Source organism: Sus scrofa, chromosome 12, assembly GCF_054392235.1.
Source record: "Sus scrofa isolate SSC_HxYL_T2T_F1_AM1 chromosome 12, Sscrofa_HxYL_maternal_Yorkshire_Landrace_v2.0, whole genome shotgun sequence".
In the NCBI taxonomy this organism is placed as follows: domain Eukaryota; kingdom Metazoa; phylum Chordata; class Mammalia; order Artiodactyla; family Suidae; genus Sus; species Sus scrofa.
In genome coordinates, this window is record NC_139394.1 from 7664572 (window position 1) to 7679093 (window position 14522).

The 14522-nt window shown below is 55.2% G+C and overlaps 1 protein-coding gene across 4 annotated transcripts in view; it reads left to right on the forward strand.

Moving 5' to 3' along the window:
• Window positions 1–12693, forward strand: part of SDK2 (sidekick cell adhesion molecule 2) — a 287945-nt gene extending 275252 nt beyond the window's left edge. For all 4 annotated transcript variants that reach the window (XM_084983440.1, XM_084983441.1, XM_084983442.1 and 1 more), the window contains one exon: window positions 8505–12693. In XM_084983440.1, coding sequence (XP_084839566.1) covers window positions 8505–8858 — 354 coding nt within the window. In that variant the 3' untranslated portion in view covers window positions 8859–12693. The remainder of the gene's footprint in view (window positions 1–8504) is intronic.
• Window positions 12694–14522: the final 1829 nt, after the last annotated feature.

The following is a 14522-nucleotide window of genomic DNA, read 5'->3' on the forward strand; positions in this document are numbered from 1 at the left end:
CGTGCCTATGTGTTGAAAGCATGAAGGGGTCATTGGCGAAGCGAGTTGGGCTAAACAGACTCAAGACTCAGACTCTAGAGAGTCAAAGATTCATGGTTGTTATGTTGTTCCTTTTTAACCAGCCTCAGATCTCAGATGTTCCAAGAGACCCTTCAAAGTAACACTGATGACAGTGGCCCCCCCCCACCCCAGGGCTGCATTCAGCATCACAAGTGCCTCACACCAACCCTCCCAGGCGGCCCTTAGTGTCGTCTTTATTCTCCTGATGGGGAAACAGACTCCGAGCACTTAAGCGTGTTGGCTCAGGTCCAACAAGCAGAGCGCACAAACCCAGGATCCCAACTCCCAGATGGGTCCCTTGGCCCTACCCCTGTCTCAAAGCCAGTGATGTCGCCCCCACAGCAGACCTTTCTGGAAAGGCTTTCAAAACTGGCTAATGAAATAGCCTTGAGAATAAATAACTGGATTTTCTAGAAAATAAATAATTAGGAGTTCCTGTGGTGGCACAGTGGTAACGAACCTGACTAGTATCCATGAGGACGCGGGTTTGATCCCTGGCCTCACTCAGTGGGTTGAGGATCCAGCGTTGCCGTGAGCTGTGTGGTGTAGGTCACAGATGCAGTTTGGATCCCATGTTGCTGTGGCTGTGGTGTAGGCTGGCAGCTCCAGCTCCAATTCAACCCCTAGCCTGGAAACCTCCGTATGCTGCGGGTGTGGCACTAAAAAACCAAAAAAAAAAAAAAAAAGACAAACAAAGGCACCCTAGCAGCTTTGGACCTCGGATCACTGGAGTGATTGTCTACACCCATCAGAGGCTGCTCTGAAGAGGAGGACCCCCCCTCACCAAAAATCAGCAGCACTTTGCGGTTGGCGTGGCTCTGGGCTTGAATCCCAGCCCACCTCCTCCTGACCCTGGGATGGGGAAGGGGGCCCTCCAGCCCTCACCCACACAACGCAGCAGGATAATCTATTCCAGGGCCGTTGCCATAGTGCGTCCAGTGCCAGAGTCATCATCCCAGGGGCCCTAGAAAAGGCAGGCAGGACCATCTGGGTCTGTTCGCTCACTTGTTCTGGCAAACCAGGCAGTTGGTTTTAGGGTCATGGCAGGTTATCTGAGATCCAGGAGGCTACTGTCAGAGCCATGGCATCTTCAGAGATGGAAGGGCCCAGGAGGACATGAGAGGTTCAGCCATGGGTCACCCGTGTCCCCCCAGCCCCAGGGCACTGGTGCCCTGTACATTCGTTTCTTTTTGTTTATGTTTTGTTTGGCTGTGGCATGCAGCAACTTGATGTGGGATCCTCAGTCCCCAGAACGGGGACTGAACCCGGGCCATAGCAGTGAAAGCACCGAGTCCTGATCACTAGACAACCAGTGAACTCCCAGCTGTGCGGTGTTAAAAAGTCGAATCGCTTTCACTCCCCGTTGGTAAAGAGCCACCTCCCTGAGCCCCTAAGTGGCACCAAGAGGACCCTGCTTCATGATTCTGCAGCGACAAGCAGGGTCAGTTGTCCCTGGTTCAGGGGCTGTTCTTCTGTGCCCCCTGGGCCAGATTGGAGTTTGCGCCTAAACAGCGTCTGTCTGGGGAGGTGAGGGGCCACTCCGGTGGGCACAGGGGTGAATGGACTCTGATTTCTCAACATTCACTCAGAGGACGGGAAGATGATGGAGACACGGCCCTGCCCCCCAGGGGCTCCCTGTGGGCCTGGGGGAAGCACTGGAGGCAGAGCAGCTGGCCTCCCTCAGATGCCCTGTTACAAACATTAACTCCCGTGAGAGGCAGCTGGACTGCACGCCAGGGTCTGGAAGGTACAGCGGGTCCCCAGGAGTGCTTTCAATTCGGGGTTCCAGGTGGATGCCCTGGTAGTCCCGCCCATGTGGGTTTCTGCCACACACCCTTCAGTCAGCAGCCACACACCCTTCAGTCCATCTCCTCTGGAGAAGGACCAGCTGGAGAAGGACCAGCTGTCTCTGTGATGTCCCCGCCCTGCCCCCTTGACAGTGATGTTTGCGTATCCCGCCTGATTGATATTCCAAGTCAGACCACCCAAAACTCACCCTCTGAAGCTGGAGGAGATCTGCCCAGCCATTGCCCTATGATTTGGTAATAAACACAACGTTTCTTATAAACAAGCACACATGACGCGAGGTGGGAAAGGCCATGATGGGACTGGGGGGGGCGGGGGGGCTCTCCCCCAGAAGGCGCAGGGTGGGGTGGGCCTGGGGACCACGTGTCTCCGACGTGTCTTGTCTCAAGGGGATACAGGAGAACGGGGTTCCAGACAGGGAGACACATAAAGGCTGAGTTTTGATGGAACTTCTGAAAACAAAGGATGGCCACGTTCCAACTCCATTTTCAAGGACGAAAAGTAAGAGCCAAGCTAGAAAAACCACAGGGTTAGCTCGCCAGTAAACCTCAGTGGAAAAGAAATTCCATGCCAGGGGCAAGCCTCTTCTGATCAACATGCAGTTCTTGGTGATAATCCCGGGCAGCCCCTTTAAGCGCATTATAATAGAAGTAAGCCTGTGAGAAAGCGTAAGGAAATTTACAGGACGCGTTAGGTTTTACATGCTGTTTATTAAACACCCGATCAGAATAGTGAACATTTTTGGAGCCAGGAATGGCTCTAAGGGTTGTTGGAGAATGGCACCAGTTAACCCCCAGAGCATTCTGAGAGGCTTGGTGACATCTGTGGCCACACGCAGTTTGGGCCCTGCGTGGCAGCTGGGAGGGGTAAGCCTGGGTTTTGCGCTCCGTGGAGCCCATGCATTTATTCCTTCCTCTGTGCATTTATTCACTTTGTTCTGCACCCGCCAAACATTCCCGGGCCCTGTTTTCATGCTACAGCGCTGAGCCAGACTGACTCCTGTGAATGTTCCGTTATGGTGCGTTACGTTCCACAGGTCCATAAACAATCACATGTTTTCATTTCTTGCTAAAACCCTGTGGCACCACAGGAACTACCTTCAGGAGGAGAGTGGCTTCCTGTTTCCTGTGGTGCAGGGCCAGATAAAGCCCTGCGAGGGGTCCTGGAGGAAGGTCGCATTCTCTGGGAGGCACAGAGGGCTTCCTGGAGGAGGTGGCATGGGATTGGTTGGTGCACAGGAGGGAGTGGGGCGAGATTCTGTCGGCTGAGTGGTGGTGGACGGTTGTATCTATCCTGTGTCCGTGTTCTGCCTTCGGTCCATCCGGGGGGCTATGGGTGGCATAGATTCAGTGAGGCCCGTGTCCTGCTTCTCCGTGATGTGACCCACAGAGGCCCTGGGAGCCCCGGATTGTACCAAACTAAAGACACTGTGGGGGTGGAGGGGGGGCACTGAGCACATCCGGGAAGAAGGAGGTGCAGTTGTATGTCAGGCTGCATGTAAGCTGCGGGCCAAGCCCTGTGGGTCATTCAGGCTCATCTGACATGTAACGCAGTAGGGGGACCCCATTTAACAGGTCGGGTAACGGAGGCTCTGAGAAGTCCTCTTGGTCATAGAGCTCAAAAGTGCAGGTGGTGAACATTCACCTCCAGTCCCATTGGCTCTGCTGCAGCCTGACCTCGCCCAGCTGCTGGCACAGAGGAGATGCTGACAGTCAAGCCTTGGCTGACGCTGACCCTGACCTCGCTCTCTGTCCCACCCCCACTCCCGACCTCCGTCACCGACAGCTAAGGCCAGGCACGCAGTGGCTGTCACTCGACCTGTCGGGGCACAGGTAGCCTCTGTGACAGTGTGTCTGAACTGACCTTTTTTCCAAAGATGTTCCCGGGAGATTTCCAGCTGTTTTAGTTCAGGACGCCCGGAACCCCCAAGAAAATTGTGTCTCAAGGGGGCATCTGCTGAGGGAGCTCCTCGGGAGGCTATAGCCCATGCAGGAGGGGCCTCGGGTTCAAGGGTAAGGATCTGGAAAGAGAGCCCCTGGGACGACCGGTGGGGGAGGGGCTCCCGCAGGGGGGACCTGTCACGGGGCAGCACACTCCTGCCAGACTTCCTGAGATTCAACAAGATAAGGGCACCCTGCCTGGCCCCAGGCTCTCAACACCCAGGTCCTCAAGCCCAGGGTGGCACCAGCCCCATCACCAGCTGAGCCTGATTCAACCCTCCCGGCTTCTAGAAAGGATCAGAAAAGCAAAAGGTTTTCCTTTGCTTCCTCGCTTTTGTCTGGCCCCTTCTCCAGGGTCCTCCCTCCCTCCTAATGGCCCCCACCCCGCTCCCATCTCCAGGCCTGGCGTCTGTGCCCCGCCCCCGACACCCCCCCCCCCAACTCTGGTAATTGCTGATTGAGTGGCTTTGAGGAGCTGTTCAGAGGCCCGGGAGCTGAAGCCGTCGCCTGATTGCCTGGCAGCCTGGAGGGACTACCCGTGAAAGGCCCGCTTTGTGCCGGGCCAGTTACTGGGAAGCTGCATTCAATTACCGAGGGCTGTGTGAGAGCTGAAAGCCGGATGGGGGCCCCAGTTCCCCCTCGCTTTCTTTCTTTTCTTCTCACCCCACCCCCTGCCAGAAAAGAAACAGATGTTCTCGGAGGTGGAGGCCCCGGAGCTGAGAGTGGTGTGTGCACGGACCCCTCCTCCAGCTTGGAGAGCTGGGGGAGGGGGCCGACCAGACGCCCACCCCCGCCCCTCCCGCAACCAGGGCCTCCTTTGGCTCCCAGCTCCGCCTCCTCTGGCTGTCTCGCTTCCACCAGAATTGCCACCCCCACAGGGTGTCAGGCACACAGTAGGTGGTCAGCAGATGGCAGGAGGTGATTTGGATAAATGGGCTTTGGTCCGGGCCAGAGAGGCCTGTTCCCCAGCCTACCAGTCACCCTTCACTCTGGGGGTGGGAGGTTTGGAGGGGAGGTCAGGGGCTGTCTGAGCCCTGAGTCAGCTCCCCCATCCCCGACCCTCCTAGGGGGGCTTCGAGGCCCCTCCTCACCCAAACCCACCTTCACCTTCATCCTAATCATACCTTTTACTCTACACATCCACTCATGCCATCCTGTGAACTGCAGGGAGTGACCCATTTTACAGACAGAGACACTGAGGCTGAGAGAGGCTGAGTGCTGGGTCCAAACGTACCTGGCTGGTAAGGGACAGAGTCTGAACCTCACCACCGTGCCCACTGTCCCCTCTCACACTGGAGACTCATTCACTCCCAGGCCTAGGGCTGACTCAAGTTCTAGAATCTCCAGCAGTGATTCCAGCCAGCTGGTGGGTGTGCCCTCCCAGAGACCAAACCTGCAGGCCCCACCCCCCAGCCCCCTCGTTCACAGACCTTCACTGCTCTTGGACCAGAGGGACCCCGACCCCGAGCCTCCTGCATCCACACAGCCTGCTGGGACGTTTCCTGCCTCTGGGCCTGCCTCACCGCAGCCCAGGGCATCAGGTGCCCTCCCCTTGACCCCCTCCTCCCCACTCTTGGCATATGGAACCTTCCAGTCCGTGGGGGCGGGGACGGGGGCTTTGTTGCCTCCTGGGCTGGCAGCTGGGCCGCAGGCAAAGAAAGGGCTGGTATTGTGTGCTCTGCGTCACTGGAGAACCGCGAGGGCTGTCCTTTGTCTTGGGCTGCCTGCTCTGCCCGCCAAGACGATTGGGGTCCTGGGGGTGTCTGCTGCGGGTGGGGGGTGCTGAGGAGAGGAGACTGGGGGGCGGGGGGTGGGGCAGAGAACAGGAATGAGTAGATCAGCCAGGGAGGATTTAACCCCCACGGGAGGGCGGAGGGGCTCTCCTTCCAGACAAGAGCGTGCGAACTCGGAGCCACGGCGGCTCCGGAAAACCAGGCAGATCTGCCTTCGGACCCAGCTCACCGTTTCCTTGGGCAAAACCCTCACCTTCTCATCCACCCTCCCTCTGTGGCCCTAGTGCTACGGCACAGAGGTGTGAAATTTCAATTTGAGAATGCAAGTCAGGGTGTTTCCTGCGGAGACCCTGATCCAAAGCGGGCAGCATTTTAGCTCTGTGCCTTGCGCCTGTTTCTCTCGAAGGTGTAGATGCCACGAAGGACTTTGAGTTCCTGCGAACAACTGCACATTCCCTGTCCCGCAGCTCAGACCCTTTGGGCAGCGTTACCTCTCTTTACCTGTAAAGCACGTGACCACCCCAGACACAGTGTATCGCGCTCAGTGGGCTGCAGGCTTTTTCCAAAGTGTATTCTGCTTAGGCTGCTAGGATCAATGACTACTGCCTTCAAGCACGTTTTCGAGGGGCAGAGAAGAGACAACTTGTGCACGGTCGGCTGAGCTGTATTCATTGGGAGTGTGCTGTTCACGAAAATCAGAGTGCCTCTCTTCCAGAGAGTTCTAGAGGCCTTCCCATCTGTTGTCTTATTAGTTTTCAAAACATTGCTGGGAGCTTGAGGTGGGGGAAGGGCGACACGATGTTTTTAGCTCCGCGCTTCAGAGCCGGATGCTGCTTCACTTTACAGCCCAGATTGACTCTTGTCCTGATTTCCCCCAGAGGCGGGACACGTGCCAAAGACGCCAGAGTATCGGCTGTTTTAAGGATAATTTCATTTGTCTGTCCCCTGCCCCCCCACCCCCACACTTCGGAGTAGTCATTGTGTGAAAATTCAGAACTCTGGTTGATATTTTTCGTGTGCTTATTTTATAACCGAGTGATGCTTTTATTTGAGATCACACACAGGTGAGCACCAGCAGTTTGTTCAGCACCAGGAGCCTTTGAAGCTCTTATAAGCTGGTCCTGGCTTTGTCCCCAGCCACACAGGGGCTGGACCAGGATTGGAAGCCAGTAGGTCACGCATGAACCTCTATTTTAAAACATGGGTTTGTTGGCGTTCCCGTTGTGGTGCAGCGGAAATGAATCCGACTAGGAACCATGAAGTTGTGGGTTCGATCCCTGGCCTTATTCAGTAGGTTAAGGATCTGGCGTTGCCGTGAGCTGCAGTGTAGGTCGCAGACGTGGCTTGGATCTGGCATTGCTGTGGCTGTGGTGTAGGCTGGCAGCTGTAGCTCCGATTATACCCTTAGCCTGGGAACCTCCATGTGCTGCAAGTTCGGTCCTAAAAAGCAAAAAAATTAAAAAAACATAAGTTTGTTGTTATTTGAGTATGAGGAGGCCAAGAGATCAGGACACGCCTGCTGTCGAAAAAAGTTTGTGGAGTTCCCGCTGTGATTCAGGGGGATCAGTGGCCTCTCCCCAACACCAGGATCATGGGTTCGATCCCCAGCCTGGCGTGTGGGTTAAAGGTTCCAGCACTGCCACAGCTGTGGCATAGGTGACAACTGTGGGTCAGATCTGAACCCCGGCTCAGGAACTCCATATGCCATGGGTGTGGCAAAAAAGAAAAGAAGTACAGAAAGTAAAAAGGCATGATGAATTCATTCTCAGAAACATTATGCGAAATGAAAGGAGCCAGACGTGAAAGTCACATATTGTATGATTCCATGTCTGGGCACTGTCCAGAATGGGTAAATCTATGGAGACAGACAGTCGGGTGGTGGCTGCTTGGGGTGAGGGTGTAGGGAGGCGGTTGGGGAGGAAGGAATGGGAAGTGATTGCTTCGGGAGTACAGGGTTTTTCTTCGGGGTGATGATGAAAAGGTTTTGGAATGAAAAGAAGTGATGGAGTACCCTGGTAGCTTAGTGGTTAAAGGATCTGGCGTTGTCCCTGCTTTCGCTCGGGTTCGACCCCTGGTACGGGAACTTCTGCCTGCCACAGGCACAGCCCAAAAATAAAAAAAGAAGTGATGGTTGCCCAACACTGTGAATGTACTGAATGCCACTGAATCGTGCACTGGACCCTGGTGAACCTTTCATGAATTTCACTTCAATTATTTTATTTTATTTTATTTTGCTTTTTAGGGCCGCACCTGCCGCATATGGAAGTTCCCAGGCTAGGGGTTAAATCAGAGCTACAGCCTTCAGCCTATGCCTCAGCCACTGCAACGCCAGATATGAGCCGCATCTGCGACCTGCACCACAGCTCACAGCTACACCAGATCTTAACCCACTGAGTGAAGCCAGGGATCGAACCTGAATCCTCATGGATACTGGTCAGATTCTTAACCTGCTGAGCCACAATGGGAACTCTACTTCAATTATTTTATTTTTTGGTCTTTTTAGGGCCACACCCGTGGCATATGGAGGTTCCCAGACTAGGGTCTAATCAGAACTATAGCCACTGGCCTACACCACAGCCACAGCAACGCCCGATCCTTAACCCACTGAGCGAGTCCAGGGATCGAACCTGTGTCCTCATGGATACTAGTCAGATTCCTTTCCGCTGAGCCATGATGAGAACACCTCCTTCAATTATTTTAAAAAGCTTAGAACTCCGGTCTTCTGATTCACACCAAGAGCCCGCAGGCTCTGTGCCAGCACTGGGGTACACACTTCATATCCATTCTGTGCCCTGAAGGCATCTAAGAGAGTGCTGTACTCCCTTGGCAATGGGGGAGCTCAGGTGCCCACCATCCAGGGCTCCAAAGACCCTGGGCAGAATCTGTGCCTCTCTGTGCCTTCCAGCCCTGACCGTGCTGGCCTGTCCCCCAGGGCCACTGACACCCTGATTCTCTGTCCTCCCAGGGAAGCGACAGCGAGTATGAGGTCGACTCAAGCCACCAGAAGGCCCACTCTTTCGTCAACCACTACATCAGCGACCCCACGTATTACAACTCCTGGCGACGCCAGCAGAAGGGGATCTCGCGGGCCCAGGCCTACAGCTACACGGAGAGCGACCCGGGCGACCCGGACCACACCCCCCTCTCCAACAGCAGCAGCGCCCAGCAGGGCAGCCTCTTCCGGCCCAAGGCCAGTCGGACCCCAACGCCCCAAAACCCCCCGAACCCCCCGAGTCAGCAGAGCACCCTCTACCGTCCCCCTAGCAGCCTGGCCCCCGGCTCCCGGGCTCCTATCGCAGGATTTTCATCATTTGTTTGATGTCGTCGTCATAGTGGGAAGAGGAAAAAGGAAAAAGCAGCACCCAACTCCCCTCCCGCCCCTCCCCGCACCGCCTGCCAGAAAACAAAAACACCAAGAAACCAAGTCAACTTTTCACCTCCTGAGTTTATTTTTCCAGCGATTCCAGGGCCAGCAAAGCCGGTGTTGAGAAGGAGGAAGAAGAAAACCAAAACGATGTACGAGGGGCCAGGGACGGCTCGGCTTCGAGATGGCGGGGTTCGCTGCCTCTTGGGGGTCTGAGCAGAGTAGGGGAGGCGGCTGCGGAGAACGCAGGAATGCAGTGGGTCCCTGCAGAAGGAGGGCAGGAGGGAGGCAGAGACTGGAGGGCTATGAGACCTGTGTGGCTGGGGGGTGAAGAAGCTTCTGGATGTCCAGCTGGCCGCCCCCTTCCTACCTGTGCTGGAGCCCTGGGCCCGCTGCTGGCTGGTGCTGCGCCAGGATTGGCATCCGTGGGGGCAAAGCTCCCCTCCCTCCCACCCTACCCTGGGCAGCGCTGCCAGCCCTGTCCTTACCCCCCACCACCCCCTCCCTTGCTCAGCATCCCCACCAAGCATTTGGTTTATTTAGGAAAATGAAACCAGCTCAAGCAGGAGAATTTGCCTAGCTAGCTCCTTACTCCTAGCATGCTTTTCTGTTGGAAATCGGAGGAAGAGAGCCCCTCGGGGTGAGGGAGGGGGTCCCCCCCCGCCACTGACCAAGCTGTCCCTTTACTTGAATTCTCTTTCCTGAGCACAGACTGGGAGAGAGAAACATGGGGACAGGGGTAGGGGCACTGGCCCAGCATCACTGGGATAACTGCGTGGAAGGCAGGAAGGCTGGACCCGGAAGGAGGAAGCTTGGACTTTCCTCTTTCTTCCAATTCAGGGACCACCTGTCTCTCTCCTTAAAGGGGGAGGGAAAAGAGAGCTACTGAGACAAGGAAGGGCAGCTTGCGTGGGGCTGGGGAGCTAGGTGGGAGCAAGGCGTCCCCATGGCAGCCACATCCCTGTCCCTGGAGAGACACCATCTCTCACACACACACACACACACACACACACACACACCCCTTTCACTTGCATGGAGAAGGGTCCAGAGAGCCTCTCCAAGAGAAATCCCTTTGGGGCCTCCTAGCCCACAGCACATTCACTCTCTTTGCCCCTCGTTCTTGACCCCCAGCTGTGTCTAAAACCCCCGCCCACTAAGTCCAGGGGCACAGGAGCCCAGAGGGGTGCGCCACGTCTCCCAACACCCAATTTACAAAGCCCATCCCAACCCTCAGTAAACTCTTCCAGACTCGGCTCAGGCTGCCAGGCCTTGGAGCGAGGAGGGGCCCCATCCAAACCGGACATAAGCTCCCGAGATGCACAGCCAGGCCCGCCCGGGGACAGGTCAGATGGGACCCAGGGACAAGAATAGCCGATGGGAGGCAGAGCTTTTACACACATGCAATCTGCTCCGAGGAATGTTCTTTAAAAAGCCACTTCTGGTGGCCTGGATCTTCCCATCTGCTCAGCCCTTCCGGGCGCAGAGGTTTAAGGAGGAGCCTTTCCAGCTAATTCCCTGGACTGTCCCAGGCCCCTGGGTGCCCTCAGGCAGCCCTGCAAAAAACGGCCCACCCCCACCAGTGCCTCTGGGAGAGGAGGTGGCCTGGCTGGGGCACGTTCAGTTCACCTTGGGGTCCCTTAGTGGGGCAGGGCTCGCTGGGGGTGCCAGGCACAGGCATTGCTGCCCCGCCCTGGGGGCCATGCCCCAGGGGGTGTGGGGAAGGATGGAGGGTTTGGGAAACAAGCCAAGGAAAGAAAGGGCCTATATCCCTCCCCACGGGCCCCAGATCAGGTGCATGGGATAGAAGCAGGGCCAGGGGCCTGAGGAAAGGGTTCACCCCCACCCTGGGCTCCTCCACAGGCACTAGGACCCCCAGGATACATGATGGGGAGAAGCTGGAAGATAGCTCTGAAGTCAAGCTGACCCAGCTCCTGGGTCCAAACAGCAGCTTCTCCACTAAGGGGTCCCTAAAGGGGATCACAGCCTTTTCCCCAAGGGAGGACCCAGGCCTGAGGTTCCTTGTAGGCATCTGGCGTCTGCAGCCACCCAGTGTGACGGCACTGCGGCTGCTTTCTCTCTCCTCGTCCTTCTCTCTCTCTTTTACACAACCTCATCCTTTTCTCTATCTGCTGTGTGTTTAACCACTTAAAGCCAGTCCTGTTTGACATTAAGAACTTCTTTTTGCTTCGCCCAGGGAAGGATGAGGGTGGAGGAAGCAGGGACGGGTAGAAACGCTGTGTACACACGTGTATATAATATATTTCACACGAGGCCACATTCCCTTTGCCTTTCGTGAATCACCTTGTGCATTAAAACCTTCGCCCCCCCCTCCCCAAGGGCTCGTTCACACCCAGGCTGACACACGTGCACACGTGGGGCGGGGCCCGGACACACCGGGGCTTGCGCACCTGCCTGCTGATGGACGCAGGATGCAAGTCGTTCGTGTGTCAGCACGCACGGAGGGCTCATGTGCCTCCCGTGTGAGGCACAGGCAGCCTGAGTCACTCCCACGTGGGGCGAGGCCCTTGCAAACAGAACCCTTAGAGGCAGGGGAAGGCAGGGCCCCGGCTGAGGGAGTGGGGCGTCCCACCCTTGGTCCAACCCCCCCTCCACCGGAGATGGTGCTTCCACCCCCCCCCAGCCACATCTGGAAGCCCAGGTCTCCAGCGGTGGAGCACTCCATTGCTAAGAGGACAGCTCTTTGCCCTTGTTTACATATCTGCCGGGGCAGTGGAGCCCCCCCCCCAATCTGGCCGCGTGGCACCCCCCCTCCCAGGTCCCGGGAGCCTCCCTGAGCTTTGGTTTCTTGGGCCAGTGATGCAGCAGCCCCGTCTGTCCCTGTGACGCCACCCGAAGCAGGTTCACATCGGGACACTCACTGCCTGACTCCTTCGGCTTCGCCTCGCTGTGCCCTGGGCAAACCTCCATTGCACCTGGCGACTTGCACCTGGAGCACCAGGGCCGCCTTTGCCCTCCCAGGCCCCGCCTCCCGTTCGCATCAGCGCCACACCCAGACTGCCAAGACGAACCAAAAAGCTGCTCCGGGTTCCAGAAGCACCCTCGTCCCGGGGCTCCCGGGAGTTTGCACACCCAGGCCGCCGCCTCTCCTTCAGTCTCCCCACCTGACACTGCCGTGAATCAGAGGAAACAGGGAAACTTCCGGCTGCCCCGCCCGGCGCACGCTGACCGGAGGCCTTCTGTCTCTGCCCACACCTCCCTGGGCAGAGTGTTTAAAGGTGCCAGAGCCTCTTCGCAGCCCACTGTGGGCAGGGGCTTCCCTCACCTCCCCAGGGCGCGTGTGAAGGTGCCCACAGCTGGTGAGGGGCTGGAGGGCGGGAGGGGGGCAGTCATCTGAAGAGCAGCTGCCCCTCCTGAGTGCCTCTGTGTGGTCCTGCCCAGCGGCCACCTTGGCCACCACCCTGAGCACAGGTGCCCCCTGGGGACCACGCCCTCCTCTTTGTTTCTGTAAGAATAACCAAAAGCATTTCAATGTGTTACCTTTACACATACAGATTCCAAAAAAACCCCACAAAAACCCGAAAACCAACACAAATCTTTATTTTTTAATTTAAAAGATATAATGAAAAAGTATGGGGAGAGTATTCATTATGGCAGGTGTCTATCTGTAAGAAAAAAATATATATATCTATATGTCATATAGCTTGTTAGCAGGTTTATTTTTTTGAATGAAAGGTAACAAATCGATTTGAAATATATACCACGAGAAGTCCCATGTCTGGTCAAACTTGTCAGTATTTTATAAATAAACTTTTTTTTTTTTTTTTTTGGAGTTCTGAAGTAAAGTTCATTCTTCTCCCTGGAGGATAAATGCCCCCCACCCCACCCCACCCGCAGACCCTGTTTCACCCTCAAGCAGTCTCCTCCTCAGACACTTGTTTACAGCCTTGCTGTGGTTTTGCAGAGTCAAGCATTCGACTTTGACTTCTTAATTCATAGGTGAGTGGACCTTTCTTGCCTTCAAATGAAATGCACTGTTTGATTTATTTTACATGTTTAAGATCTGAGCCTCTTGGATTATGTTATGCCCAGTTAGAGCCAAAATGGTAATAATAATAACAGTAATAGCAATAGCAGACGCTTGCAAGGCATTCACCCTGTGCCACGCACTGTTCTCATCACTTTACCTTGGTTAACACTTAGTGACCATCCACCTAGGACGGGAACTGGATCAAGGAGAATTGGAGTGGCTTCCCCCCGAGAATTAGAAAAGCCAGGATTTGTTCTAAAGCAGCCTGGCTCGGGAGACACAGGCCACCTCTCTCCTATGTGAAGGCCAGTTTCTGGCCCATTTTCACTTTAATTTTGACAAGACCAGAACCTCAGGCCCTGGTGATCTTGATGTAATCAGAACTACAGTGGTGGAGTTCCCGTCGTGGTGCAGTGGTTAACGAATCCGACTAGGAACCATGAGGTTGCGGGTTCGGTCCCTGCCCTTGCTCAGTGGGTTAACGATCCGGCGTTGCCGTGAGCTGTGGTGTAGGTTGCAGACGCGGCTCGGATCCCGAGTTGCTGTGGCTCTGGCGTAGGCCGGTGGCTACAGCTCCGATTCAACCCCTAGCCTGGGAACCTCCATATGCCGAGGGAGCAGCCCAAGAACCAAGAGATAGCAACAGTAACAACAACAAAAAGACAAAAGACAAAAAAAAAAAAAAAGAACTACAGTGGTGATGGCTGCATCTAACCTAGTTAATCCACCCAGATTTAGAGTTAGGGCTTGGAGTCCCCTGGTGGCTCAGCAGGTTAAGGACCTGGCCTTGTCATTGCTGTGGCTTGGATCGCTGCTCTGGCGCAGGTCCAGTCTCAGGAACTCCTGGGCGCCACGAGTGTGGAGTGGGGTGAGGATAGCATTAGGGTTTGAGTCACTGGATTTCTGAGTACGTTACTGTTAGAACATACCACATTTATCTCCCATAAATTAAGCTAGATGGATTCAAATAAGAGAGAGTGAAGGAAAAATCCTTTAAATAGAAGTTCCCGTCATGGCTTGGTGGTTGGTGAATCCGACTAGGAACCATGGGGTTGCGGGTTCGATCCCTGGCCTTGCTCAGTGGGTTAGGGATCCGGCGTTGCCATGAGCTGTGGTGTGGGTTGCAGATGCAGCTCGGATCCCACATTGCTGTGGCTCTGGCGTAGGCCAGTGGCTACAGCTCTGATTCAACCCCTAGCCTGGGAAACTCCATGGGCTCTGATTCAACCCCTAGCACATGTAATGCTGCTCCGTTTCATATAGGACACTGATCCAGTCTTCGTGGTATACTGCACATCAGACATTTATTCATAAGGAAGCTGCTCAAGTAATCAAGGCATAATTAAAGCAGCGAGTTTAAAATATCTATGTCTGTGTGTACCTTCTACACTTTATTTTTGCTTAAAACTGATAAATGTAAATTCTTCCACCAATCTGTTCATGTTGGGTGTAGCTTTTTTTTGAGACTGGGCTCAGTGACTAGAGTTTCTTACACATCTATAATGTATCATCGGTGAATTCTAGTTTCTGTCTCCTTAAAGCAAAAATGTACAGAACTTTTGAATTGAGGACTTTCGGTTTCTGGCACGTGAGGTGCTTGGAAGGTGCCAGTCCATCCTAAGAACAGGTGG